This window comes from Heliconius melpomene, chromosome 9 (assembly GCF_056956725.1).
Source record: "Heliconius melpomene rosina isolate 202511_hmr_F chromosome 9, ASM5695672v1, whole genome shotgun sequence".
NCBI lineage: Eukaryota > Metazoa > Arthropoda > Insecta > Lepidoptera > Nymphalidae > Heliconius > Heliconius melpomene.
Window position 1 is genome coordinate 4,708,057 of NC_140397.1, and position 27,174 is coordinate 4,735,230.

Here is a 27,174-nt window from a genome sequence, read left to right on the forward strand (position 1 = left end):
ATAAACTCCCCTCTCAGTCTACGGTAAGCTTCACTCCTCTCCCTAGCTCCTATGGTCGTGCCGTCGCGGAGATGTAGCTGGAGCTCTTGATGTTGTTGGCTCCAGATCCAGCGGCAGCCGATCCTTTTATTCATCCGCCCAGCCGCATTTCTTACCCTGGCCCAAAATGATGTCTTCGCAGAGCTCCGGGGGATATCCAAGTCACCCGAGAGGTAGCGAGCCATGTCGATGTTGCTGGGAGTCTTGCGCAGGCGAGCTGACACCGTGTCCCTCAGCGACTTTGCTGCCAGACCGCTCACCAAGGGATCTTTTGCGTGCAGCATCCGGAAGGCGTGCGCCTGTGTATAGGCCTCATATAAGTCGCTGAGGGGCAGCAGGCCTCCCCCTCCGTTCGATGGTGATAAAAAAGCAAGCTCCGGACTGGCTCGTTGAGGAAGAGCCATCCATCCCTTGGCCAACTTCCTCACAACCCTATCTGCCTCCGCCAGATGTTCGCGGCTGATCTCGGCGCCCTGCATAGCAAAGTCCAGTCTTGGCAAGATGAAGGTGCCAGCTGCGTCTAACTTCTGCCAGGGGGCAAGCAGCGACTCATCAATCTTTCGCAGATCGGTAATCATGCCTGCGAGTGTGCTGCAGGGCGTCTGATGGACCTGGTATCCCGTAGGTATTCCAAGGTGGGAATAGGTGTCATCCGGTCCAAGGGCTGCGATCTGTGCGTCCTGGACAGAGTATCTGATGTTCCGCACTCCGTCCGGCCCAATGTGTAAGGAAGCACACTTATCCGGGTTGAAGGAGAGGCCAATCGCCCGAGCGGCCTCCCGGGTGGCCTCCAAGTGTCGCTTCATGCCCTCCTCCGAGTCCGCCAACAGCACCAGATCGTCGGCGTATGCCAGGACGCTCAAAAGCATCTCATCGTCCAACTTGAAACCCACGCCACTAGATGTTGCGTGGCGCAGGACAACTTCCAGGGTGAGATTGAAGATGTCCGGGCTTAGTGGACAGCCTTGTTTGACGCCAGCCTCCATGTTAACGATGTCAGTGAGTCCGTCGATCGTGCGTATATTCGTTCTGGATCCTATATAGAGGCGCTCGATGACGTCGCACACACTACGAGGCACTTGGTGCTCTCGCAGGGCGCGTGTGATGGAGGAGTGCGGCAGCGAAGAAAAGGCAGCGGAGAAATCCAACCACACCACCACCAGCTCTCTCTTCTCCTCTTTGGCTCGATGTATGGCCTGTTGCAGGACAAAGTTATGCTCGAAACAGCCTTCATAGTCCAGGAAGCCCTTCTGCGATGGACTGAATCGGCCGTTGACTCGAGCCCAGGTCTTCAGTCTGTCCGCGAGTAAAGCCGCGAACAGCTTTGGGCAGGTGTCACCAACGGCGATGGGCCTCCAGTTGTCGATGTTGTTGACATCCCCTTTTTTAAATATGAGGGATGTCGTGGAGTCTTTCCAAGGGTCCGGGATCATCTGCAGCCTCCAGACCGCATTATAAAGAGCCGTGATGACATAGGCCCCGCGGTCGGTTCTTCTGATTTGGCTGTAGCGGACTCCATCCGGGCCTGGTGCAGTGTCCGACCGGGACCTCAGCTTTGCGGAGACTTCTTTAGCCGAGAATGGGCTTATCAGGATGTCGTTGCTGTCCTCCGCCGGGGCCGGTAGGTCGAAAACATTCGGCCAGTCAAGCTCACCATCCCTCTTCCGCGCCAATGCAGAGAAGTGCTGAAGCACCTCCTGTTTGCCGATCCTGCAAGTTGCCGTCGAATCCTCCAATACTGACTGTAAGGCCCGTTTACGGTTACTCCTATATAGGGCCTGCAGACGAGTTGCCTCCTGCACTCGGTTGCTCGGTTGTTCAGTTCGACGGGCTTGTCTCTGCGGCCTGTGCCGGGCGGCGGCACGTTCAACACGCTTCTGGAGGAAGCGAACGACCGCCTGCGATGCATCGTCAAGCTGGTGTTGATTGGCAGCGGCCTCGTTGGTGTCGATGAGGCGCTGCTGCTCGGCTGTGGGTCCGCGGGCGATCAGTGGTTCGTCGCGAGAACAAGGCGAAGCCGCCCGGGAGACCACAGCTGCGGCCCGTAGTGAATGATGACTGCTTACCCCCGAATTCGGTGTTTGCTCGGGCTGACTACTGTGAGAGGCCGGCGATGCCGGCGCAGCAGCCAAAGGAGGCGTAGGCTCGTCCACTGCAGGAGCAGGTTCCACTTCCACTGTTAGTGAGGCCTCAGGTCTGGTCCTCAGGTTACGCCGGATGTTTTGGCGTCGTTGTTGATCGGCAACCCCTGACGGTGGTGGTAGTACGGTGGCTGCCAGACCTTCACAGGTGGTGGCGTGATGGTTGACCAGCTTCCTTGGGTACTTGGATTGGTCCGGAGGCTCGTATCCACATCCTGTACATCTGTACTTGACCGTCCTCCCTTGATGATGTTCCTTGCAATGTCTGATGAAGTTCTCAACACGTCTAGCACCCGCGTAGTGTCCTCTTCTTCCCATGCACAGCGGGCAGGAGATCTCGGTGTTCTCGGGGACAGGGGAACGAACGACGATGTAAGAATCCTCGCAAAGGATGACGGGATCGCCCATGATACTAGGCTGTAAACACTTCACTTTCACTTGATCTTCACATTTGGCACTTTACACTTTATTTACTTTGAACATGTTACACTACACTAGTACACTACACTTTGATTTTAGCCAAAAGGCCGAGAAGCGATAAATAAAAGTTGGAAGTTCTTTCCTCCGGCGCCGTGGCGCTGGGAAACGGTTGCAGGCAACAGCCCTCTGACCGTGGTCTCTTGCGGTGGCCATTACGATGGCCACGTCGTTGGAGTGGGCACTAGGCCCGGTGGGGTTGTGGCTGCCGAGGCAGGCACTGGGTATTGGAGGCTTGTTGGGGTGTAGGGGGGGGATGAGCGTTTGCCACCTGGGCGGTCAGCCCAGCCGAGTGAGACCCTTGGTTGCCCCAAGGGAGGCCCAGCTAGGCGACCAGCGACCGAGGAGGCTGCTCAGGAGTCGGGGGCTGAGGGGGAGGGGGGGATGATATCCCTCGGCAGGCGTTTGGCGGCATCCGGCGGTCGAGTGTGGAGCGGGGCGATGTTGCGTAGGTGCAGGTGGTCCGAAGCATCGGCGCGGCGATACGCGTTGCTCGCGAGCCGGCCGATGTGATCCTCCAGACTCTCTAACCGCAGGTCACGCTGTAGGGTAGCGTTCCTGACGAAGTAGGGAGCCTGGGTAACGCGCCTGAGGGCAGCGTTTTGGACCACCTGCAGGATCTTCTTCTGGGTTTCGCTGATGAGCGCGTACGCTGATGAGGTGGCAAAGCTGATCGCTTGGGTTTTGGCGATGTTGAGCGCGAGCCTCCACTCCGCCAGCCAGTCCGGCAGCAGGTCGAGGGCGCGCTGGAGCTTCACGGCTGCGTGATGGGGTTTGATCGACTTCGTGTACAGGGCAATGTCATCTGCGTAGAGTGCCAGAGTTGCGTCCTGATGCGTCGGGATGTCGTCGGTGTACAAGGCGTATAGGGCGGGCGATAAAATGCTGCCTTGGGGGACGCCTGCGGCGATAGGGTGGCTGGACGAGATCTCACTCTCCACCCTAACGCTGAACGTCCTGCCGGAGAGATAGCTCGCCAGGATTGTGGCGACGTGGTGGGGGATGCCTGCTCGTAGCACCTTGTGCAGCAACCCCGGGTGCCACACGCGGTCAAACGCGCGTGACACGTCTAGGAAGGCTGCTGCGGCAAACTCCTTCTTATTGGCAGCCGTGGCCGCGAAGTGTACGACTCTGGCCACCTGCAGCGTGGTAGAATGGTCGCTGCGGAACCCGAATTGTTCATTGCGCGGCTGGAAGTGCGTCTGTATGAGCGGCAGCAACAGTTTCTCGAAGAGCTTTCCAACCGCGCTGAGGAGGGTGATCGGTCGGTAGCTGTCCGGGTCTCTCGGGTTCTTCCTCGCCTTGGGCAGCATAATGACCAGGCCCTTTTTCCACGCCTGGGGGAAGTATCCCAGGCGTAGACTGGCGTTGAAGAGCCTGGTCAGTGCGGCGACGATCCTAGGAGGGAGATGGCGGAGCGCGCCATTGGTGATGCCGTCAGGTCCGGGCGCCTTCTTCAACTTCAGTCTCTTGATCGCCTTTGAGACGGCCGTCGGAGTGAAGAAGGGAGGAGGTGGCAGGGGGCGTGCGGGGGACGCTAAAGCGAGGGCGGTGTCGGCCTCCATCTGGGCGTGGTGGGCAGGTCGCTCGCTCTCGTTGGGCCGAAACGTGGAGGCCAGGTGTGTGGCCAGGATCTCCGCTCTCTCCGCCGCGGGATAGCGAAGAGAGCCGTCCGGGTGAGACAGAGGGTGCACTGCTGGCCTCTTTTTGGTGAGTTGGCGGCATAGGCGGTTAAGAGAAGGTTGCTCCTCGTCCGCCTCCTCTATGCGGCGTTCCCAGGCGTCGGCGCCGGCCTCCACGAGCGCCTCGCGGACGCGCTCGATGAGCCGGTTCAGTCGGGTTTTGATAGCGGGGTCCCTGGACTGTTGCCACTCCTTTCGCACCCGCCTCTTCTTCATGATGAGGGCACGAATGTGTGCAGGGACTGGAGGCAATGAGCGGGTGGAGACGGGGGATGGGGAGAGGGGGATGATATCCCTCGGCAGGCGTTTGGCGGCATCCGGCGGTCGAGTGTGGAGCGGGGCGATGTTGCGTAGGTGCAGGTGGTCCGAAGCATCGGCGCGGCGATACGCGTTGCTCGCGAGCCGGCCGATGTGATCCTCCAGACTCTCTAACCGCAGGTCACGCTATAAATAAAATTTCAGAAAATTTTGATCGTCATTAAACTCTAGAACATCTTGCCAGCGCGATTCTGAAAACTGCATACAATGCACAGCGCCATCTATGAATCAACTCAGTGCATGTGTTTACCTGCAAATATACAGGGTGGAATTGTCAGCACCACTTTAAATGAAACCACAGTTTTAACTACTCTATAAAAGCCTAATATAATTCGGAAAAAAAATAATTCCCAAAAATAAAAAAGTTATTTTTTCAAACAAAATAAATAATAAAATTATCGTTTTAAAATAAAACGCCATTTGTAAAGTATAACATAGGCACGCACACACTTACCTGTCAAATCGGAAACGTCGCACACGTATGTGTGCGTCACACAAATACAGGTATGGATAAAAATCGTGAAATGAAAAAAAAATCCTACGTCCAAACTGTTGAGGTACCTTGATTAATTTCTTAGGTTTGGGTTTGAAATATATTACCCTATATGCAGTTTCAATAAAAGAAGCGCTGCCTCTTCCACCCTGTATAGCTATTCCGCACCCAGCAGACAAAAGCCCTACGTCTACTCACCGACGCCCCACGCCCCACATGTCCGAAACGAGACAATTCGTCGGGATCTTGGCATAGAGACCCTGGATGACTTTGTCTCTCGCTTGGCACGTGGAGTTTACTCCAAGGCGGACACATCCCGCCATCATCACCTCCGCGCCATCGCCCCTTGGCATGCTCGCCCACCGGACTGCAAAAAGCTGCTACTCGGTCGCTGAGCGTCTAAGCTGGGCCTCCCTCAGAACAACTGAGGGTCTCACCCAGTGGCGTAGCTAGGGTATTTGCTGCCCGGTGCGGCTTTAGGACTTGATGCCCTTTAAAACGGTCTAAAAAAAAACTACCTTAAAGATAGCCAATGTCACACTTTAGTGTCGTCAAAAAATTTATCGTCGACTTTGATACCCCTTTTGATGCCCGGTGCGACCGCACAGCTCACACCCCCCTAGCTACGCCACTGGTCTCACCTGGCTGGGCGGATCGCACGAGTAGCGAGTGGCTCCCTACAGAGGATACACAGGTCGTTAGGAGACAGGCCCACAACTATGGGCGAGTCATTGGGAGGCTGCAACCACGGGCCGGGGGCAATGCTCCAAAACCGTTTCCTCCTTCTCCTTGCGGGGGAGTAAGAAGACCTCGATGATTATAGCAATTTATATCTATACTTATAATAAATCTGTATTTTTAACCGACTTTCAAAACAAGGAGGAGGTTCTCAATTAATTATTTTCGATTTGATATTCGATTAATTATTTTGAATTAGATTTCGATATGGGATTATTCGATTCGATTTGGATAATGTGTATGGCATATTACACATTACAGTTATTTTTCAAAGAATATTATAAATCCTTACCCAAATCAATAATTTATCATTAAAGGCTGTTTCTGAACGAGTAAATTAAATTATTCATTTACATCAACACATTTGACTGCTAGTCAATTCTGTTTATTAAATGAATAATCATGTAGTTCAAGCGGGCGAAGCCGCGGGCGGGTCGGTAGTTGTATTTAAGATTATAAATATATAATATAGTTTATGCGTGTTTTGTAGAAGCCTTACCTAATCAATAATAGGAGCTTAAGCTAATATCGAGATGCGAGGTACGGTCAAGCCGATACATTGTGATAGTTGGATAATTGTTCTTTTATGTATAAATTAAATTAAATTAGAATTAAATCAGCTTCACGCTGTATCCGCACACAGCAGGGTAGGCAGAGGGAACCTAGTGTTAAGACACTCAGTTCTCCACTTTCTGCCGAATTCTGCAGGCATTGCGTGTCGAGTGGTAGAACTCAGACACCAGAGTGAAGAAATGGAAATATAAACGTAAATAACTTTAACTTCACTTGCTCGAGTGGGGAATGTATAAATGTATATTCTAATAAGTATATGTATAAATAATAAAGAATTTGAATTATCGATGTTTATTTGATAATTTCATTATTTATTTATATATGTATTGATTTTTGTAAATATAAAAATGTATATTATAAAACAATCTTCAGATTTATTGGAAACATGAAACTCATTTGATACAAATTTAAAGTCTAGGCTCATCGCTTACAAATTAAATTTAAAAAAACCTTAAATTATTAAATTCTTATTATATTTAGTATAACATTTAATAAATACATTTTGTCTATGTCAAGATTGTGATGCTTAAAATATATTTTGATCTTTGTAAAATTTGTTTTTTTATATAAATTACATAAATATAGCAAAAAAAAACCATAATGGAGTTATAAAGTTTAAATTTAGTTTAAATTCACTTAGGGCCTTCTTTAAATTCAATTAACACCTAATAATATATATTTAGATCACAATGTAACAAGTAAAATGATTAAATCAATTCCTAATTTTAGTAATTTTTAACACCTAACATTAAATTAACACGTAGATATATTTATTTTAGTGCAAATAGATACCTAGTAGGTATTTATTGCAAGTTTAGGCATTTAACGCAAATATATATTTTCTAATTATTATAAATAACACCAAGAATAGTCATATGATACCTACTTAAACAAAATTAGTTATTAACTAATTATTTACCAACATTACTTACAATTAGTTTTAACTTTTATACTTAGTTTTATAATTGAATCAATTCAAATATATATCTATACTAATATAATAAAGCGGAAGAGTTTGTTTGTTTGTTTGTTTGTTTGTTTGTTTGAACGCTAAGATCTCTGGATCTACTGGTCCGATTTACATTGTTTTTGTTTTGTATGAAAGCTGCATTCTTCAGAAGTGCTATAGGCTATGTAACATTACATTACACATATAAACTAATATATTTTAAAGTACATTCTAATTTGACATGCAATTTATTCTGCCATGTTAATAACAACCGCCGCGTCGCTACGCAACCGTTACCGCGACATTTTGATATTCGTCCTTATGAAGTTTGATAAATAATTAAGGAGATGTCACTGATTCGAAATGACCTAGCCTTCGGGCGGCATATTATGACCGACGCGAACGGGCAGATGACGTTGACGGTTTTATAATTTTTCATACATTTTCGAACTATTGTAAATGTTTATGTAATTATTTGCTGTTTATAATTAATTTAAGCTACACTTTGGTTCTCTTCTTATTTTATTTGATATTGCCCGCTAAAATTATCCTACTTAATAGAGAGAAATGTTTAGTTATTTCATAGAGTCGATATCTATGTACGCGCGCACGAAAAACTTTAGGTACTTTTCCTAATATTAAGAATACCTATCCTTTAGTTACTTTTAATCCTTTTGTTGGTTCATTTCAATAACTCAGATATTTTTTTCTAATAATGTGTATCTACTTATTATTCTTTTTGATTATTTAAGCTTATATTTTCTTACTAATTCTATTGAAAATTGAAAATAATTTCATGAATATATTTAATAAATATTCTTATAGTTGAAGCAGGCGTAGCCGCGTCCGGGTCCACTAGTTTATTATAATGCCAAAACATTAATATTAATATTTTGTATTTCAAACATTTACCTACAAGACTGTTAATACTGAACTATTTAGTTCTTAAACTACAAGATGTGATACATCAGGTGTATACGCTGGCATGTAACGTGGAATGCGAGGTTCATCACGCCGCCTGACTCCTCTCTGGTCCACGGCCAAGCTGATACTTCCCGTTTCCTTCACCCCGTTAGACTTGGCACGACGTTGCGAAGGAAGAATCATCGCTCTCATCGATTTTCGTTTCTGTAAAATTAATTTATATTAGAAACAGCACAACCACTCAGTACTACAATAACACAAGTCTACTTACGACCATGATGGAATTCCGATGAGGGCTTACCAAATTAAGCATCTAAATGAACATGATATAGCATATTTATTTAAATATTGGTCATTAACAATATTTGTAAGCGAGACGTTTGTAAGGGGGGGACGCGAGATTACATTTTAGTTTCGATTTCGCGTTTGATGTCGATGTGGTCCATGGCCTTGGCTCGGTTTACCTCAACGGCGCCGCGCCACCGGTCTGCCGCGTGGCGCGCTAGCTCCATCCTCTTCTGCTTTCGAATCTGGTGGCGTTTGTACACCACTTCTATCACGATGAGGACTATGCCGCCTATAATGCCTGCTAATACCAGTATGAAAACCCCTGCCATGTTTTTCAAGCCTAACGTGTTCGGAGTCTTCTCGTTTTCCTCGCAGTTCAGCATATTATTTCCTAGAATCCATTTATTGTCAAATGACTCCATTACGCCACCTGTATAAATATAAGAATTAACCTAACAGTATGCTTGTATTTTTTAAACTTTAAGTCAAATATATCTGAATGTTTCTTACTTTCGTGAAAATCTAATATAGCTAGAGTAACAAGATCCGCCCACGGTGATCCCTTTTGTAAGCCCACACCGTAGCCAGATCGTCCAAATAATTCCCCAGCAGTCACCAGCTCACAGTCCTGCGCCGCTTCAAATTCTAGTCTTGAAGAGTCCCAAATAAACGCCATCAGTTTCCTATAAATAAAGTTGTTTTTTTATTTTAATATTTTTTTTTATTACTATCATTTTTTAAATATAACTACATGAATTATGTTTATTATTGAGAACGACAGAAATATCTTTGATATATTTTTTTGACGTCGTGTGAATGTATTGACTTCTTAAAAATATCACCCATTTTTAACATCCTGAATTGCTTGTTCAGCATTATCATAATTATTGGCCTCCATGGTACGGTACATGTTCGATAGTTCCACTTGTCTCCGGAAGTACATATCTACAGCAGACCCTTTCACTGTCGCGCATGTTAGGTTTTCCATTGTGTTACGTAGCTGAAAGGATATAGTATAAATAAATAATTAATTAATGTCAAATAAACAATTTTATAACCTCAATTAGTTCTTTTTCATTTACCCTGGCATCATTTATTCCAGTTAATTTTGTCTTAGGTCTCTCGAGTACGAGGAAAGCGGCGAGGTTGGCCGTGTATGAGGCTACAATGATCATGGCGAAACCAGCCCATACCATGCCTAGAACTCGCGCCGAAAAACTTCGAGGGGTACCTAAATATTAAAAAATATTAATAGTACGCTTTTTATAATAAATTCAAACAATGAGTAAGTTTTCAATTTTCTATGTTAAATTTCAACTAGTTCATATTAATTAACGCATAAACTAATAATTGCATACGTTTAAGCAAGACATTATTGTACATTGTACGTCAAATGACTTTATTACATTTTTATTTATTTCAAACATATTAAACTCATAGATTTATCTGTAATATACATATATTCTGCACATAGCAGGATACAGCGTGCCTTTGTCTTGGTACCAGGGCTAAGAAATGAAAATAATAATAAATAATAATCCATTCGGAGGATTTCGGAGAGGGGATCTAACCCACAACGAAACCTTCCTTCTACGAATTTATTTTTAGGAGAGTACCTACTGTAAAATTGATATCAATAATGAAGTAAAAAATACCTTCTCCTATACCACTATTCAACAATACACCCCAGGCGAACCAAATAGCGCTGGACAGATTCAAAGCATCCTCTTCGGTACCATCACAAGTTGCAAGTTTAAATCTTCCGAAAGGCGAAAATCTGTCAAGCAAATATAACACTAATGCTACCACGTGTACTGATACCATCACTAGAATCCATAGAGTGTTTGAAAACGGTTGCAAGAACGAAACAAGAGTTGATGAACGAGAGGGCTGTAAAGAAAATGTAAAATTACAAAAAATTCATCAAATTAAAGGAAACTATGCTATTAGAACTTATTTAAAACGTACCTTTTTCTCTAAAATAGTGATGCCTTGATATTTAAAAGGCTTGCTGAATTCAATGAATTCGGCACGTTCCGGGTTAATAGTTAACGGTGCTACAATCATATCGGCTCTTTCATATACTAATTCACCTAGAGATAAATTTGTATCGATTTTATTTAAAAATGTATATATAAATAAGACTAAGTATATTAATATACAGCTACATGTTTATATAGCTTACCAATAAGTCCCGTCCATTCTTTTTTAGCTCCAGGTTGGGAAAAATTCCGAATTATATAATCTCCAAATTGGCCATCAGGCGAAAGTGCTAGCGAGTAAGTAAAATTGATAGATCTCGATAATTCTTGTAATAGATCCATACAAAAGCCCTTGCAGCAATAGAGTCGATCTAGAGTTGTTGAAAGTTTATTACAACTCGGATAAATAAAAGTGAATGCTTCTATGCCAATTACCTACTTTATTTTTTAGTCAATAAATTTATTTATAGATTCACGTATTAGTTATAATACAAAGACAATTTATTAAATATTTATTTTTTTAAAGATACATGATAATTATATAAAATACGTAAATTATAGAAGAATGTAGATAAATATAGGTACGGCATGTAGTCGTCATTTTTTTATTACTAAATTTCAATATTTTTACTTACCAGCTTCATCACTAGAGTTGTAATGTGGACAAAATATCTCCTCAGACGTACAATCAGTTTCATCATAGACGCGGCGTGCATAAACAAATGGTTTTTCTTCAATAGTCAATACCTTAAAAAACCAAAATCATGTAAATAGTTCTTTATATAGTCAGTTGTTAATTTCAATGAAAAAAGAATTAATTACCTTAAGATGGGTGGGTATCATGAAACCTTCTGGTTTCGACGAGCTACGACCCATCCATATGATTTCATGTTCTTTTAGTTCTAAGCGCATTTTTTGAGTTTCCTTTAAAATAACGAAAAATATCTTTTACAATACTGACTCGCTCATTTTAAACAAATTACAATGATATTATCTATTGAATAATATTAAAAAAATCTACATATTTTATTAGCATTGTACTAAAATTGCTGGACTTACTTTAGAATAGAAATACTTTCCAACAGCGACGTGTTCTCCTTGAGCTCTAACATTCACCATGTCGTATTCAGCGTGAACTCTGTCTCCGTGGTCGTCGAACGCCACATGGCCTGTGGCACCATTTTCCAAGCTCTGCTTCCTGATGTAGTCGAATAGAAGACGACCCGTTGTCCAGATAGATCTGGTGCTATCACAGTCAGAAGGTGGAGTGCTGATCTCTTCGGATGTGTTCATATCTCGTATAGCAGACGCTAACACGTAGCTGTAACGAAAAATAAGCGATTTATTGTATTTCTATATTTCTCTTATTCAGATCAGATCTCTTCATTCAATCATCTTCAGAAAATAGGGAACGGGGTGTCTGAACACTAGTAGCTGTTATATGCGAGATACATCGTGAAGCTGATTTTTACTGTCATAATTAACAAAAGACAAACATTACATGGAATCCTGTATATGCGCGTGTTCATTAGTAGCGTTCACCAGTCGCAATCCAAGTAGACCTTCAGGTGCGTTTGCAGCATCTAAGGCTTGTTCTGTCACCATCCACACGTAGCCAGTTGTCGTCATATTAAGATAAGTGGCATCACGAAATATTATTTCGGCGTCAGTTTTACTGAAATCGATGTTATTTATAAGAAAAAATAATAATAATTTATGCACACATTTTTTGTGTAATAAAGTAATTGTCAAATTATTTACCTGGCGTACATGAGAAACACTCTTGCTTGTGCACTTTTAACTTCGATTAGCTTCTCACTAAACGAATCTAGTCCCGGCTCGAACTCTATCACTTGTTCCACTACCACTTTCCTGTCCACATCTTCATCAATGCTCTGTGATGTAGTTTGGAACCTGTTAAGATTTTTTTTGTAAAAAATAATATTTTTTTAATAATCTCTTTTTTGTCCTTATTAATGTATATGATGTAATTTTATATACCTTCCCAAAATGGCTCTACCATCAGTATCCGAGCTATGAATGACAATTACTTTCATATAATTGAAATGTTTCAGCACATCCACCCATACATCAGCTTGGTGCGAGTACGGAGGAACTGTTCTTAAGAATGAAACATGAATGTTTTTGTCAGAAAATGCAGAATCTCTAGATGATATTCCTATAACTGGAATAAGATAGAAGCCGCACGTGTACGAAACAGCCGCCGGAGACAGGTCTCCAGTTAAAGGATGTGAAACTACCACCGCGTATATCTAAAAGCAATAAATTACATAGTAAATTCATTTTAAAAATATCACAATCAGCTTTACGCTGTATCCCGCTCACAGCAGGGTAGGCAGAGGGAACCTAATTTTAAGACACGAGTATTGTGCTAAATGGTAAAACTCAACGCCTACCTTTTGTTTTGGTGCCAGAACGTAGAAATAAAAATATAAAGATATAATAATTCACTCCCACGAGTGGGGATTGATCCCACAACCGTCGTATTACAGTCACACCCTTGTGCCCCTGTATAACATAGTAAATTACTTAGCAAAAAAATATTTTTTAATGTTATACCAGCTTGATTTCAAAACATAACTTACCCGATGAGCTATAAGATCTTTACACACGTTGAGAGCTGTTTTTATAGGATTTGGATCCATCAAAATGGAATAATCGTGATAGGTGACTCCGCGGGGCACGTAAGTATCTTTAAAATTAAGCTTCTGTAATACATATAAAATACATACGTTAAAAACTATTAAGTAAGAATATTTTTATATACCTAATTGGATTTTATTAATATATTTACCGAAATGGTGTCTTTGAAAAACGCGATAGATTCATTACTAGAGAGAACTCCGCCGACGTTGTAATATGTGGGATTAGCAACCCGCCTCCGATCTGCATCCGCTAATACCGTACTGCAGCATATTGCCAATAGCAATAGATATAAAAAATCCATGATTCCTGTAATATTTCATTATTTATTTGGTTTTTCATATAGATATATCTAATAACTTCTTGTTTATTACTAAATTCTTAAAAATATTTTTTAGCTTGTAGTGTATAAACTCTTTTTAATTTAAAAAATATATATAGGTACACTTCATAAAATAATATACATCTTTGACTATAGACGTTTTGTTTTCATTCATAATACAGTTATTACAGTTGAACTTACCGACTTTTAGTCCTAAAAAAAGCAATTATTCACATTTTTATAAAAATATCTTCTCTTATAAAGCTAGCAATGTTGTTACGTAACATTAACAAAAACGGTCGGAGGCTGCAAAGCCCCGTCAGGTGGAGCCTCATCTCCGGTTGCCTAGGCAACGGCGCAGACGTATTCAGTGCCGATCAATTTTCTACATAAATATTGTAATGATATACTACATGTGTTAAGTATATTTTTATTCATCAGTATATACAGATATACGATCGATTTGTATGAGAAAATATATCTAGTTTATTTTTTTTATATAAGACCGGAACCAAGACCTCCGTTGACCTTTGAAGACAAAATATCAAAGATACTGGAGGAAGGTCACGTAAAAAGCATGAGGATCCCTCGGAGGGCATGCATGAAGAGGTTAATGACAGTGGACGAGGCGAAAGAGGTATGTAGAGACCGTAGCGTTTGGCGCTCCGTACTCTCTGACTACCCCGCTAGGGATAGAGCGTGAAGTTATGTATGTATTTAACCATAATCATTAACATAGCAAATTCTTAAATTTAGTTTTTTAAAAGAAAAAAAAAGTATAAATGTAAAATTAAAACATAAAAATATTCAAACCACATTTATTACACATAACTATTACATTTTAAGTATAACAAATTTCGATCATAATAAAAAAGATTGTCTAGTCGTAGCAAAAATCACGCCCAAGTCCAAGCTTTCCATGTGGGCGTCCATCCCGAAGGGCGTAGAGCTGCTGCAGCCGCAGTGGCTGCATGCTGAGCAGCACCAGCAGCACCCGCGGCACCCGAGCTTTGTATTACTGATAGCTTTAAAGCTTCTAGATCTGTAAAAATATTATATGTTATTATTTTATATGCTCGTTTAAACTCATTAGGTAAGGGAAGTTGGAACTTAGAACAAAAGCATATAAATAAATGATATAAGAACATAAGCAGTATAATTTCCAGAAATAAATTAACAACCCACAAGAAAGACAGACGACCTTGAGATAAAAACCGTCGTGGCCTAGTGAGATAACATCTATCTATAAACAAGATGGTTATGTGTTCATTCCCCACTTGGGTTAATTCATCACTCTCTTACAACATATTTGATAGATATCATCTGATAGACCGCTCAGTGTACGGTAAATCGGGCGGATCGGAACATAATATCACGTTCCAAACACGGTCCCGAACGTGTCTTAACGTAAGTTTCCCTCTGCCGAACCTGCTATATGTGAAAAACAGCGTGAAGCTAAAAAAATCTATAAACACAAAATATTTTATCACCATACCCGCATTTTGCAATTTAGCAGCTTGACTTTGCGCAGCTCGTTGTATGGCCATGGCAGCGGCGGCTTCTCTAGCGGCCGCTATCTTCTGAGCGGCGGCCGCTCGCGCCTTGGCGGTAGCGAGCTGGGCCTGCGCGTGCACCGCCGCTTGCGCCGACTCCAGGGCTAGAGCACGAGCTGCTCTTGCCGCTTCCTCACTAAAAGAATATATTTAAGTTCATACACCATAGTAGGTCAGTGTCTGTCGGTGAACCTAGAAAGGTTCGATGTCCACTAGGGGATGATAAAGTAATAATAATAAAGTAATTTTCCTACTTACCTTTTATGAGCAGCTTGTGCAGCTTCAGCTTCCTTAGCACTGGCTGCGCTCTGTTGTTCCAAAGCCGCATGCTTGGTCGCAGCAACTTCCTTTTGTGCCGCCATCACGGCCGCTGAAGCTGCCTTAGCTGCCGCTATAGCGCCGGCTACATCTGAACTGGAGTCTGATGCCTGTGATTAATAAGCAAATATTATTACAAAAATCTTCTATAGCCTGTCATCATATTTATTGAAATATAATAAAATTTAATCATATGTTTATCAATATCTATAGAATACTTTAAGTACTCCTATTCAACAAAATAATATTAGTAAATAATGTCTTTAAGACCTACCCAGGCCTGAAATTCTAAAACCAATTCAATTTCCAGGGTTACCTACGGACACCTATCTATGTTATATCATAATTTTGTATAATAACATACTGCATATAGTATGTTTTTCCAGGTTCGCACTCCGTTCTCCGCATTCCGCTCGATTATTTAAACATACTTCTTCAGTTGAATTAAAAATAATTATTATCAATGGAGGCCGTTGTGTCACAGTAGCACAAGCATGTGACTGAACGCGACCGTTCTGGGTTTCATTCCCAATTGGGGGAATGAATTATTATTTACTAATATTTTAATTTGATTCATTTATATATTATGGCTATTCAAGACGCAGTGCCTCAAAAACTTGTCGAAGAGTGGGAAACGCAGTGTCTTAAATACTAGTTTCCTTCTGCCTACCTAGCTACTATATGCGGGATAAAGCGTGAAGCTGACAAAGATAAAATAATTAAATAAAATACCAGCGCTGCCTGTTGTAGCTGCGGAAACTTGAACCAATCCCGGTATAAAACCATTCCATCCAGATGTACTCCTTTTATCATGTTTGTCAGCATTGCAAACAACAAATACTGTTGCGAATAACATCTAAAACGAAAGTAAAACAATTATTAATAATAGTCGTAATATTATTAAATGCACCCCCAAAAATAAAATAAAACAAAAATAATGTAGAAAAGATGAGTTTATCGCTAAAACAGTGATCTCTTCCAGGAAGGGGAGGAAAAAGGGTTGAGGGTGTGAATAATAAATACAATTAAGCATCAATAATAAAAATAAGAAATATTTTTAACAAACCAAGATTTTGGAAGACATTGCTAGATTTTGATAGACAGTTCGTTATGTGATGCTACCGAAGCTTATGATATTTGAAAAATGCTGGGCCAGCATTATATACTATTGACAGCGGAAGCTGTCTCTTTAAAGAAAGGGTCCATATGAGAGATGGATCTTAATTGAGCTAAGGTATCGTAATTTCTGTTAGCAATCATAAGTCTAGATCTGAAATTACTTTTACTTTTCTTGTAGCAAGAATTTAAAATCAACTGATTTTTATAAAAATATATATAATTCAAGTAATGACAGACTTCCTATAAATGTTTTGTTATATAATGTTATTATCTCAATTATATATAAAATTTATAAATCGAAATTACTTCTTTATTACTAAATAAACCTATAGGATAAATTTCGTAATATTTCTCTGTTACGTTAAAGAAGTTATCTTATCTTCTATTGTATAAAAAAATACAACTGTGCGGTAAGATTGCATAGGTACTTAGATATTCATGGTGTTCAAATATATTTTTTTAAGGATGTTTATTTTCCTTAGATTAGAGCTTATGAATCTTTCCAAGTTCTGTTGGAAACTAAGAAATGTACTTAAAAATAATTTCTGATTTTATAGCACCAAAAAAGAAGCTCTTATATAAGGTTGTTGTCCATCTGTTCATCTGTTCGACTTTCCCGTTGACCAAGTCATCCCATATTCCCATCCCATCTCTCTTCTCTCTTGATGAACCATACTAGTAGGTACCTAAACCTAGTGGTAATACCCCTAGTATTCTTCTTAGGACCTAACTATATAATACATATAAGGTATAGGTATTATATAGTAAGGTGCGCAATATATAAGAGATAGAAAGCAGCAATATATAATGGAATAGCTACTGAAGATGAAAATATTAAAAATTTCATTTCTTCGAGTGGCAATCGAACTCACAACCTGTCGCGTTTACAATTACATAATTGTATTCATTCGCCACAAGTGGCATCTGAAATTAAAATTTATGTTTAATATTTATGTTTATTGCCATAATGAAATTAGATATACCAAAATTTAAAATAAAAATGTAAACAATAATGTTGTATCCATATATTTATTGATAATTATTATTGTATTTATTTTCTTTTTGTGAAATATTTAAATAATATTATAATAGTTTAAGCAAAACCAGTGCAATATTCATAATAGATGTCTAAATTAATCTGGCAATACTTTTTCACGTTGACATTTATTTGTCAATTGGAATTGTAGCAAAACCTCTTCCGGTTGCGGTGCGATCGATTGAGGTTGTTCAATATTTAGAATTTTTACTCAAAATTCGCCATGAAAATTTTCTAATGTAAGAAATTATTGATATTGAAATTGTACGTAAAATAATAGGACAGAGGTAAGTATATTTTATATTTTGCCTTGGTTACGTAAAATGGATAAACGATTCTTTTTATTATTTTTTGAAGTAAGTATTTTTTATTTTGGTGATTTCTATTTATTTTCAATATTTACATTTTTGTAATTATATTAGTAAAATAAACTACGCCTAGTGCGACACTGAACTATTTTTTGAAAAGACGAACGCGAAATCAATGAAAATTTTAAATTACATAAAATATCTACTCCATTTCAAAACTTCACACAGTTTAAATAAAAAGGTGCAAAAGTAGATTTATTTACTTGACCTTTTAGAAGTAATCCTATGAATATTGTCTTTTTTTATTAAATTTATTCATAATTATTTTATTTCTTATAATCAGGTAAAAAAAAATTAAAATGAGTGGTTCTAAAGCAAACCAGCCACCACCTGCACAATTTAAGTAAGTATTTTTTATTCCAAACTAAGAAACTATTTACAATCCATGCTTTACTTGGTTGATTCAAAAAATTCTACATTACCTGAGTAATGTCTGAGTTACTGATAACTGTCTGTTATGTTAACTGATTAACAAATTATTTTGTAACATTTAGCACTTTATGTATCACATATGTATTTATTTAGAAAAGCAATTTATTTAATAGAAGTATAATAAAGTATGTAAATATACATTACACATTATCATGAGTATTATAAAAAATAAAATGGGATAGCCAAAACACCATTACCTGTGTAAGTTTTATAATTTACTGGTATAAATTTCCTCATTGTCTTATTAATAAATGAAATTTAAGAGAGTAAATCTATCAACATTGAAATGAGGTACCACTAAAATATATAACATGAATTATTTTTTTATTTATAAACATTGTCATTAAAAATAATAATTTAATGGTTATGCATAATATAGGATTATTTTTCTTACTAAAATATGCTTTTTCTCCATCTCTTTCTCTTTCTCTTTTCTCTCTCCATTATCATAATATTGTAAAATTATGAATGTTAGATGAAATGTAATACATTTATTGTTTATTATATACACCAAAACATGATAAATACTTACAGCCTAGCCATAATTATATTCAGCATACTTTTCTTGACAATAACTGCTTCTGTAATATCTTAACAGTCAAGTCGTTTATATCAATTTATCAATGATTTCTTCTAATAAATAAGATAGCAACAAGAAACTAGTGAATTTGAATTATAAAAGTAATTATACAAGTTATGGAATCCAATAGTACATTTCCATTCAATATTATAATGAACAAGTCGCTTGTAGCAAATTAAAGTAAGGTCATTCTAAATTAACATAAATGAAACCTAATTGTGAAGGCCACAAAGTCCATTTTCACCCAATATTATATTTAATACTGTTTTTTTTCTGTATGCTTGTTTGCAAACCATGTAATATATGACATTTCTAAAATACAAATTCACCCAAAGATCAAATGTTTTATTGTACATATAATAAAATTCCTAATAGCTTTTGCTTTTTATTACTTTTGAATGAAATAATTTTCAGCACATATTGAAAGGAAAGTATGTATTAACTACTAGTGATATTATTGATAATTATCATAAATTCCTTTTATATCTATGTTTTTTTAATTTTCTTTATTATTTTCTCAAATTATTAACAGTAAAGGAAAGAATAAAAACATAATTTATGTTCAAAGCTCTTTATTCTTTGTTCTATTTGAATGGTTTCTTTAAGAAAGTTACTAAGAATATATAACCAATGTAAAATGATTTCATATATTTTCTTGTTTTCAGTTTATTGCCAAAAATTATAAATGGCGGTATTGCCGGAATTATTGGCGTGTCTGTAGTATTTCCTATTGATTTGGTTAAAACGAGACTGCAGAATCAGACTGTTGGACCCAATGGAGAAAAACAGTACAAAAACATGTTAGTACCCTACTATTATAATTATATATGTTTTTATGAAAGAATTTAGTATGCAATATACATTACAATTTTATTGAGTTTTGTCTTAACAAAACAATTACGATATATTTTAATATACATTGTATGTACTTTAAACTCCTTTCTAACATTGGCCAGTACGCTAATAGAAAAAATCGTTAACTCTACATAGCAAGTTGTATTTTTTAATTTAATAAGAGTATTTATACTATTCGAAGAAGATTAACATATTCTATATAAATTATATTAAATCGTTTATTGTAAAAGATGCACGACCACCATTGATTTTTCATCAGCTATGTTTTTAAATTTTTTGGCCATGAAAAAAGTTATGCCACATTTTAATCAATGGTTTGGCTGTAACGTCGTAAATATAAAATTGTTGGTATATATTGACATTATTGCAAAAATATTACCCTAAGACATTGCATAATTTTAAGTTCTTAAAACAACTTTTAAATAAAATTTGTTTTAAGTGCAATATTTTACTGTACTACTGTACCGTGTAATGTATAAAAAATAAAACAGGGTAATTAAATTATTTAGATAAATAAGTATGCATAATATTCTAGGTTGGATTGTTTTAAACAAACGTACAGAGCGGAAGGCTACTTCGGTATGTACCGAGGGTCCGCTGTTAACATTATATTGATTACGCCCGAGAAGGCCATCAAGCTCGCCGCCAACGACATGTTCCGGTATCATCTCACGCTCCCAGACGGGTAACTATACTATTGTAAGGTTCCGAATGAAGTTTCTGATAGTAATCTATTAATTAATGCTATCTCACAGACAGAGGATGAAAATAAAAAATTTGTGAAATCAAAAATTATAGCTTGTCTGGCAGATAAGTCTGCCCGGGACTTTATCAGCTAGTTGTGAAACTGGCTCTAAATGTTATGTTTTAACGATAACCTTATGTTTAATTAAAATTGATGTCTATTTTTCTTTAGATAGTTTAGCTGTGGCGCAGTGGCACAAGCGTGTGACTGTAACGTGATGGTTCTGGGTCCGATCCTCACTCCTCCTCGAGGAGAATGAATTATTAATATTTATCAATTCATTTCTTCGCTTTGATACCAAGGCAAAAGTCCGGCGTTGAGATACGCCACTCAACACGCAATGCTCCGAAAAATTTGGCGCAAAATGGAGAATAGGGTGTCTTAATACTAGGTTCCATTTGCCTACTCTGTATATTAATTTTTATTGAGCAAAACTAACAGTTAGTTATAGAGTTACTATTTTTGTTACTTTTAAATTTAACTTAACTTAGCCTCATTGCCCTTGTTTCTTCAGGTCACGTTCAATAAGTGACATGAAATACCTATTCAAGAAATACTTGGTTTTTTATTCATTTCAAAATTAATATACTTAATAGTTTTGTTACCGTTACCATATTTCTTACACGATGTTAAGGTGATTGCAAAATTACGCCACGCCAGTTATGGCCGACATGCTTAATTGTAATATTTTTTTAATTTTTCTGCGATATAGAGGAATTTCTCGCTTCTCTTACGTTGAAGTATTTGCTCTTATCGGATCGGGCACTATTATCCAAATACAATCGTATGCTGAAATACAAGTACAAGAGGCTATAATTGTGGGGCAGTGAGTTCCTATTCGGGGCAATAAATTATTTTTAATTTTTATTTTCCTGAGAATAAACTGAGGATTAAGTTCCACCACTCGATACGTTGTCTCCAATTCTCTCCACCTATACTGCTTATGCGGATACAGCGGGAAAAAAAATATACCAATGCCCGGATGAGTTGAAAAACACTGCGCTATTACTTTCTTATCGAACGATAACAGCTCGTTAATAAAATTACGAAATAATTATGAATAAATATTGTAATTCAGTATAGTCAAATAAGTATAACAAATGATTCTATATAAATTTCTGAATCAATATCTTCGTTTTCTACCTAAGTAGCAACTGCGGGTGAAACTATTTATAATCTTAAAAAAAACCATACAAGGAGCGATGTCGGCTACGTAGATAACAATAAATTTCAAACGTCAAGATTACGTTCACTTTTATATATGAAGTCTTCAATCAAAGTTGAAATGGACATGATGAAATCAAAATTATGGATTACTAGTGGACCCGAACATGGCTACGCCCGCTTGAACTATACGAATATTTATTAAATATATTTATGAAATTATCGAGCTCATTTTGGGTGACGTTTTCTAACAACAAACTTTGCAAATCGTTGCTTAGCAACGGTCGCATCGCGACGGTTGTTATTAACATGGCGGAATATATTGCATGTCAAATTAATAAGTATTTTAATATATTGGTATATATCGAAAATATTACAAATATGAGATAAAAAGTATCCTACGTTCATCCCGAGACCCTCAAGTATCTCTATATGAGTATGTTATCACAATTAAATTAGCGGTTAGGCCCTGATTGCGTAAAAGACAGACAGCCAGAGTTACCTTCGAATTTATAATATGGGTATGGATAATAGAGACTTGAACAGTTTACCAATAATGGTAAACATTTCATATTTAATAAAAATGGATTTATATATTTAAAATTATACACTAGAAATTAAATTTATTATTTTAATTACATTTTATTTTCTTAAGAATGGCCTTCTTTGTTCTTAAGGAAATTTTATTTTAATATTTATGAAGATATTTTTTATAAAACAAATTTAATTTGTCAGGTCGTTACCTATCGTACGGCAAATGTGCGCGGGCGCATCGGCAGGTGCTTGTCAGATTGTTATAACAACGCCTATGGAGCTGTTGAAAATTCAAATGCAAGACCAGGGCAGACTCGCCGCTAAAGCCAAAGCTGGTGAGAATTATTGATAATAATACTAATATTTTATATACAGATGTTTTTCGTTGGATGCGTCAATACGCATCCAGATAGCATATAGCAGGATAGGCAGAGGGATCCAGCCGGCAGATTTTTAAATATTTGTGATTTTTATATTAAAAAATATACTTAAGTCAAAATGTGTTATTGCGATTAGGTGGATTGTTAACTTAAGAATTGATTGATTCTGATATTTAATTAAATATCTATTTTTGCATTTTTGTCAGTTAATTATATAGTCGAATAATGTTTAAAGAGGGGTACGTGTGTTTTCTAATCTATTAGTATTAATAGGTTTCATTAATTAAATATATACTTTAGTGATTTTTATATTTCAAGAATTCGGAAAATGATAAACGGAGTGTTTTGACACTGGGTTCTCAGGTTCTCCTCTGCCTACCCTCCTGTGCCTTTAAATTTAATTTCATTACAGAGGGAAAAAAGTTCGAGCGTATAACAGCAATGCAACTAACTCGCAATTTGCTCAAAGAGCGCGGAATATTCGGCCTTTACCAGGGCGTTACTTCGACCGCGGCGCGAGATGTCTCCTTTAGTATTGTTTACTTCCCGCTGTTCGCCACATTAAATGATTTGGGACCAAGAGATAAACCTGGTGATCCACCACCGTTCTGGTAACATGTGGTTTTTTTATTTTACTTTAATACTTTAGTACCTACTTTATAGTTATAAGTAACACGTGCCTCCAGAATTCGGCGGAAAGTGGGAAACGGCGTGTCCCAACACTAGAATACCCTGCTGTGTGCAGGTGCTAAACTGATTCTTTTTATGGTAAAAGACAAAGACTCGCGTACGTTTCACCTTATGGTAAGTGATCACCGCCACCCACTACCCCGTGCAACACCGAGGAGTTACAGCTGCGTTGCTGATGCTTGAGGGAATATAGAGTGGCTTTTTGAAGGTAGCCGAAGTTCGATGAAACCTGGAAAAATTGCCGCAGGAAGGCCATACCACAGCTGCATGGCACGTGGAAGGAATTTCCTACGATGTTTGTTTTACATTATGGATTTAGTTATGCCGTTTTTGTTTCCATTTGATTTTTTTTTATTTTTTTTCTTGCAATTTAAGAAAATTAAGAAATGTATGTTGTCATTACAAACGTTTCTCACGAGTTTGAGAATATTTTATAAATATTATTTTTTTAATATTTTATTAAAATTCCAAACCAACCAACACAATTCCTTGTTGCTTAGCGACGTTTGTAATTAACATGGCAGAATAAATTTCATGTCAAATTGAAAAGTATTTTAATATATTACTATATATCTATAATATAACCATCCCAAAACCCTCCAATATCTCTATATGAAATTTTATCACAATCGGACTAGCGGTTTGGCTCTGATTGTGTCACAGACAGACAGATTTACTTTCAAATTTATAATATACATATGAATATTATAACAATCAGGTGGTCGTTCCTATCGGGGTGCGCGGCGGGCTCGTCCGCCGCCCTCGTGGTCAACCCCCTCGACGTGGTCAAGACTCGCATGCAGACCATCACCAAGGGCAGCTCGGAGAGACAGTACTCCTCAATCTTTGATTGTGTCACGTGAGTATTATAGTGCGGCTGCTGTTGGGAGCAGGGGCACAAGAGTGTGACTGTAAAAGCGATTGGTTGTGGGATCGATCCCCACTTCAGAAAAATGAATATTTATTGAAATTTATATTTTCATTTCTTTGCTCTGGTGTCGAGGCAAAGCGCGGCGTCGAGTTGAGTTAAAATGGAGAACGGAGTGTGTTAAAACTAGGATCCCTCTGCCTGCTCTGCTGTGCGTAGGATACGACGTGCAGCTGTTTTTTTTATCAATTACCTCAAGTGGCAATCGAACCCTACTTGTCGCGCTTCCAGTCGCACGCTTGTGAGACTATCTTATAAATGTTTGAACTTAGCGAGACTCGAATCCGTACCAAACACAGAGGAGGCGTCCAAAATTGTGAAATTCGTATAACTTAATTTATGGACGAGTCCTAAACTGCTTTTAATCTATTTTCAGGAAAACGTTGAGTAAAGAAGGCATAACAGCATTCTTCAAAGGAGGTGCTTGCCGTATGATGGTTATTGCGCCGCTTTTCGGCATTGCTCAAAGTATTTACTACATAGGTCTCGCTGAAAACTATTTAGGAATTAAATAAATATACCATTAAATAAAATCATATGCCGTCAAGAAATAGTAAAATTTAAATATAATTTTATTTATTTACTTATTTATTATTTATATATGTAAAACAATAAAAGACGCACATACCTCATAATGACATTAAGCTCAGTAGTAAAAGACTAAATAAATTGTGGTCAATACTTTTTTTTTTAGTTTATAAAACAACTTCTCAAAAATCAATAAATTAATAAGATGTACATCAATTGTTATTATAAAATATTGATTTCTGCGTTTTACCCTAATTATTACTGAATATATCAATATGGAATATTAACTGTATAATATAACGACACAATTACGCCATTATATGGCGTTATAGATATTTGTCGTTAATAAGACAGTACATTTATAAATGAGGCAATATGTCAACAATGTCAATTCGTATTTCCTATAGCCAGAAAATATTGATAGTATATTGCCAATAATTCAGTTAATTGAATAAATGTTTATTAAAATTAAAAATATTAAAGTTCATTAACATTTCATGTTAGTTGAGAACTCAGCTTCTTAAAAATTATTTACTTTATGACATATCAATTTGTAGTTGTTTGTCTTCTTTTTTAAATTATTATTAAGTAAGACATTATAAGATTGTTTTATTAAAAAAGACATGAATAAAGCTATATATTTATTTATTTTTAATATTTTCATTATTTATTTATATCAAATTATAATAGTTTTGTTTGTACTAAATATTTATGTAATATTATATGTATGTGTTATTTAATAATAACAAGATATTTGTCGTAACTAAATTATTGCAATGGTATAAAATACTGTATGTGTCCATCAATAGATAAAATTTTGTATAGGCTTGTTATATTTGTAGCTTTATTTATTTTTATACGCTATAAGAGTATATTAGAAAGGTTTCGAAGTGATATTATATTTTATTTAAATTGAGATTACGTTAATGTATCACTATTGGGTTTATATAAATAGTTTTGATATAAAATTTAATATTTATTATTACTTTTCGCTTCCTTTACTACAAAATGACAATATAATATGTATTTATATAAAAATAATGTAATATGATACATTCTAGTAATTTCGTGTAATATTTGTTACCGCTTTGTAGCTGTAATATTGATATTGTTGAGTTTTACTCAAGTCTACTATTATACAAATATTTCGTTTACAGCTACATTTTCATATTTGCATTTAATTTTCTTTTACTATGCTAGCTAAAAGTCTTGCGATGTAATCAAATTATACTGCCATGACCAAATTATAATTTGCATATTTTTAATGAACATTTAGCAATTTTGGTAATTTGAAAGTGTTTCATACTTCTTAATATTTTGAGCTGTTTTTATTTCAATGAATCATTGTTAATAAATGAGTGAAAGTGGAAAAGTAGTTTATTGATAATATAATGGGTTTGCTTGATTGAAATCTATGCTATTATAATCTGGTTCCACTTCTATATAACGTTTTGTGAATTCTATGTTTAGTGTCGGTGTTTTTATATTGTAAGAAAATTTCAATTAAATAATAATTATTATTCAATATAATTTGGCTTTTAATAAGAATAACAGGCAAATAAAATATTTGTGAATATCTAAAAATATATTCATTTCATATGTTATGATATGTGATTACGTCACTATATGTTTTATGATAATTATCTGTGTGTTAACTTTCGGATTAAGTGTTCAATTACCGATTTGACAATAATAAATAATATTGAGTGTAATTGTTGTAAGTATTGTAAGTGTTGTGTATACCTATTCTAGCTCTCACTAGAATAATTGGTGTCAATTGAAGTTAAAGTCGATTAGAGCTATATCCTTCCAATGTCGTCAATAAATGTACGATGTAAACAATGACATACTTAAATTTTTGAAAGAGCTGATATTATAATTTTATGAAACAAAAAGGTAATGCATGATTTCAGTATATTATACATTCTTTAACTTGCAAATTTTGTATATCAAAGAATTTTATGACGTTAAAACTGGTTACCATATATATCTAATCTGTGTGTATGTTTTTGCCAATAATTGTGCTTAGCTTCTAAAATCTAATTTCGGAATGTTTATTTTATTTTATACACAAACTTTTTTTACAGTATTTTAACAGTATCGACTTTTGCTTTATTGGTTCATGATTTGTTCTAAATCTTAATACTCAAAGTTTTAGTATTCATTCTATATATTTTTTAATTATAAAATTATATGTATATTTATTGCTGATGACTATGAAATTGAATCATGATAATATTACAATGTCAATAAAGCTTTTAACTATTAAACTAAATTACAAATGTTATAGATATGTAGTTGTTCAGTAAATTATTACAAAGTTTTCATTCTTTTATTACACTCCTACCAAAATA

At 37.2% G+C, this 27,174-nt stretch overlaps 3 protein-coding genes across 5 annotated transcripts; 1 reads left to right on the top strand and 2 right to left on the bottom strand.

The window, feature by feature from the left end:
- Nucleotides 1-8,308: 8,308 nt before the first annotated feature.
- Nmdar1 (glutamate ionotropic receptor NMDA type subunit 1) lies at nt 8,309-13,909 on the bottom strand. Its single transcript, XM_085189920.1, has 17 exons — nt 13,792-13,909; nt 13,420-13,577; nt 13,211-13,333; nt 12,606-12,877; nt 12,366-12,518; nt 12,106-12,279; nt 11,664-11,925; nt 11,427-11,528; nt 11,240-11,351; nt 10,808-10,975; nt 10,591-10,715; nt 10,278-10,512; nt 9,705-9,853; nt 9,465-9,622; nt 9,133-9,305; nt 8,799-9,052; nt 8,309-8,538 (listed from the first exon to the last, which is right to left on the bottom strand). The coding sequence occupies exons 2-17, from the start codon at nt 13,570-13,572 to the stop codon at nt 8,356-8,358; spliced, it is 2,796 nt and encodes a 931-aa protein (XP_085046046.1). The 5' UTR covers nt 13,573-13,577; nt 13,792-13,909; the 3' UTR covers nt 8,309-8,355.
- A 485-nt stretch (nt 13,910-14,394) lies between these two features.
- LOC146536309 (uncharacterized) lies at nt 14,395-15,589 on the bottom strand. Its single transcript, XM_085189921.1, has 3 exons — nt 15,402-15,589; nt 15,086-15,279; nt 14,395-14,632 (listed from the first exon to the last, which is right to left on the bottom strand). The coding sequence occupies exons 1-3, from the start codon at nt 15,503-15,505 to the stop codon at nt 14,487-14,489; spliced, it is 444 nt and encodes a 147-aa protein (XP_085046047.1). The 5' UTR covers nt 15,506-15,589; the 3' UTR covers nt 14,395-14,486.
- Nucleotides 15,590-17,739: 2,150 nt separating this feature from the next.
- On the top strand, nt 17,740-27,143 carry LOC146536310 (mitochondrial glutamate carrier 1-like). Of its 3 annotated transcripts, XM_085189924.1 has the most exons (9): nt 17,740-17,903; nt 18,268-18,327; nt 19,662-19,796; nt 20,387-20,536; nt 22,496-22,629; nt 23,087-23,285; nt 24,083-24,223; nt 24,669-24,848; nt 24,897-25,025. In XM_085189924.1, exons 2-8 carry the CDS (start codon nt 18,284-18,286, stop codon nt 24,805-24,807), a joined length of 942 nt encoding a protein of 313 aa, XP_085046050.1. In that variant the 5' UTR covers nt 17,740-17,903; nt 18,268-18,283; the 3' UTR covers nt 24,808-24,848; nt 24,897-25,025. The 3 variants fall into 3 exon arrangements, with proteins under 3 accessions (XP_085046050.1, XP_085046049.1, XP_085046051.1); XM_085189923.1 differs by having other exon boundaries at nt 24,669-27,143; XM_085189925.1 differs by having other exon boundaries at nt 17,770-17,906; nt 18,270-18,327; nt 24,669-27,143.
- Nucleotides 27,144-27,174: the final 31 nt, after the last annotated feature.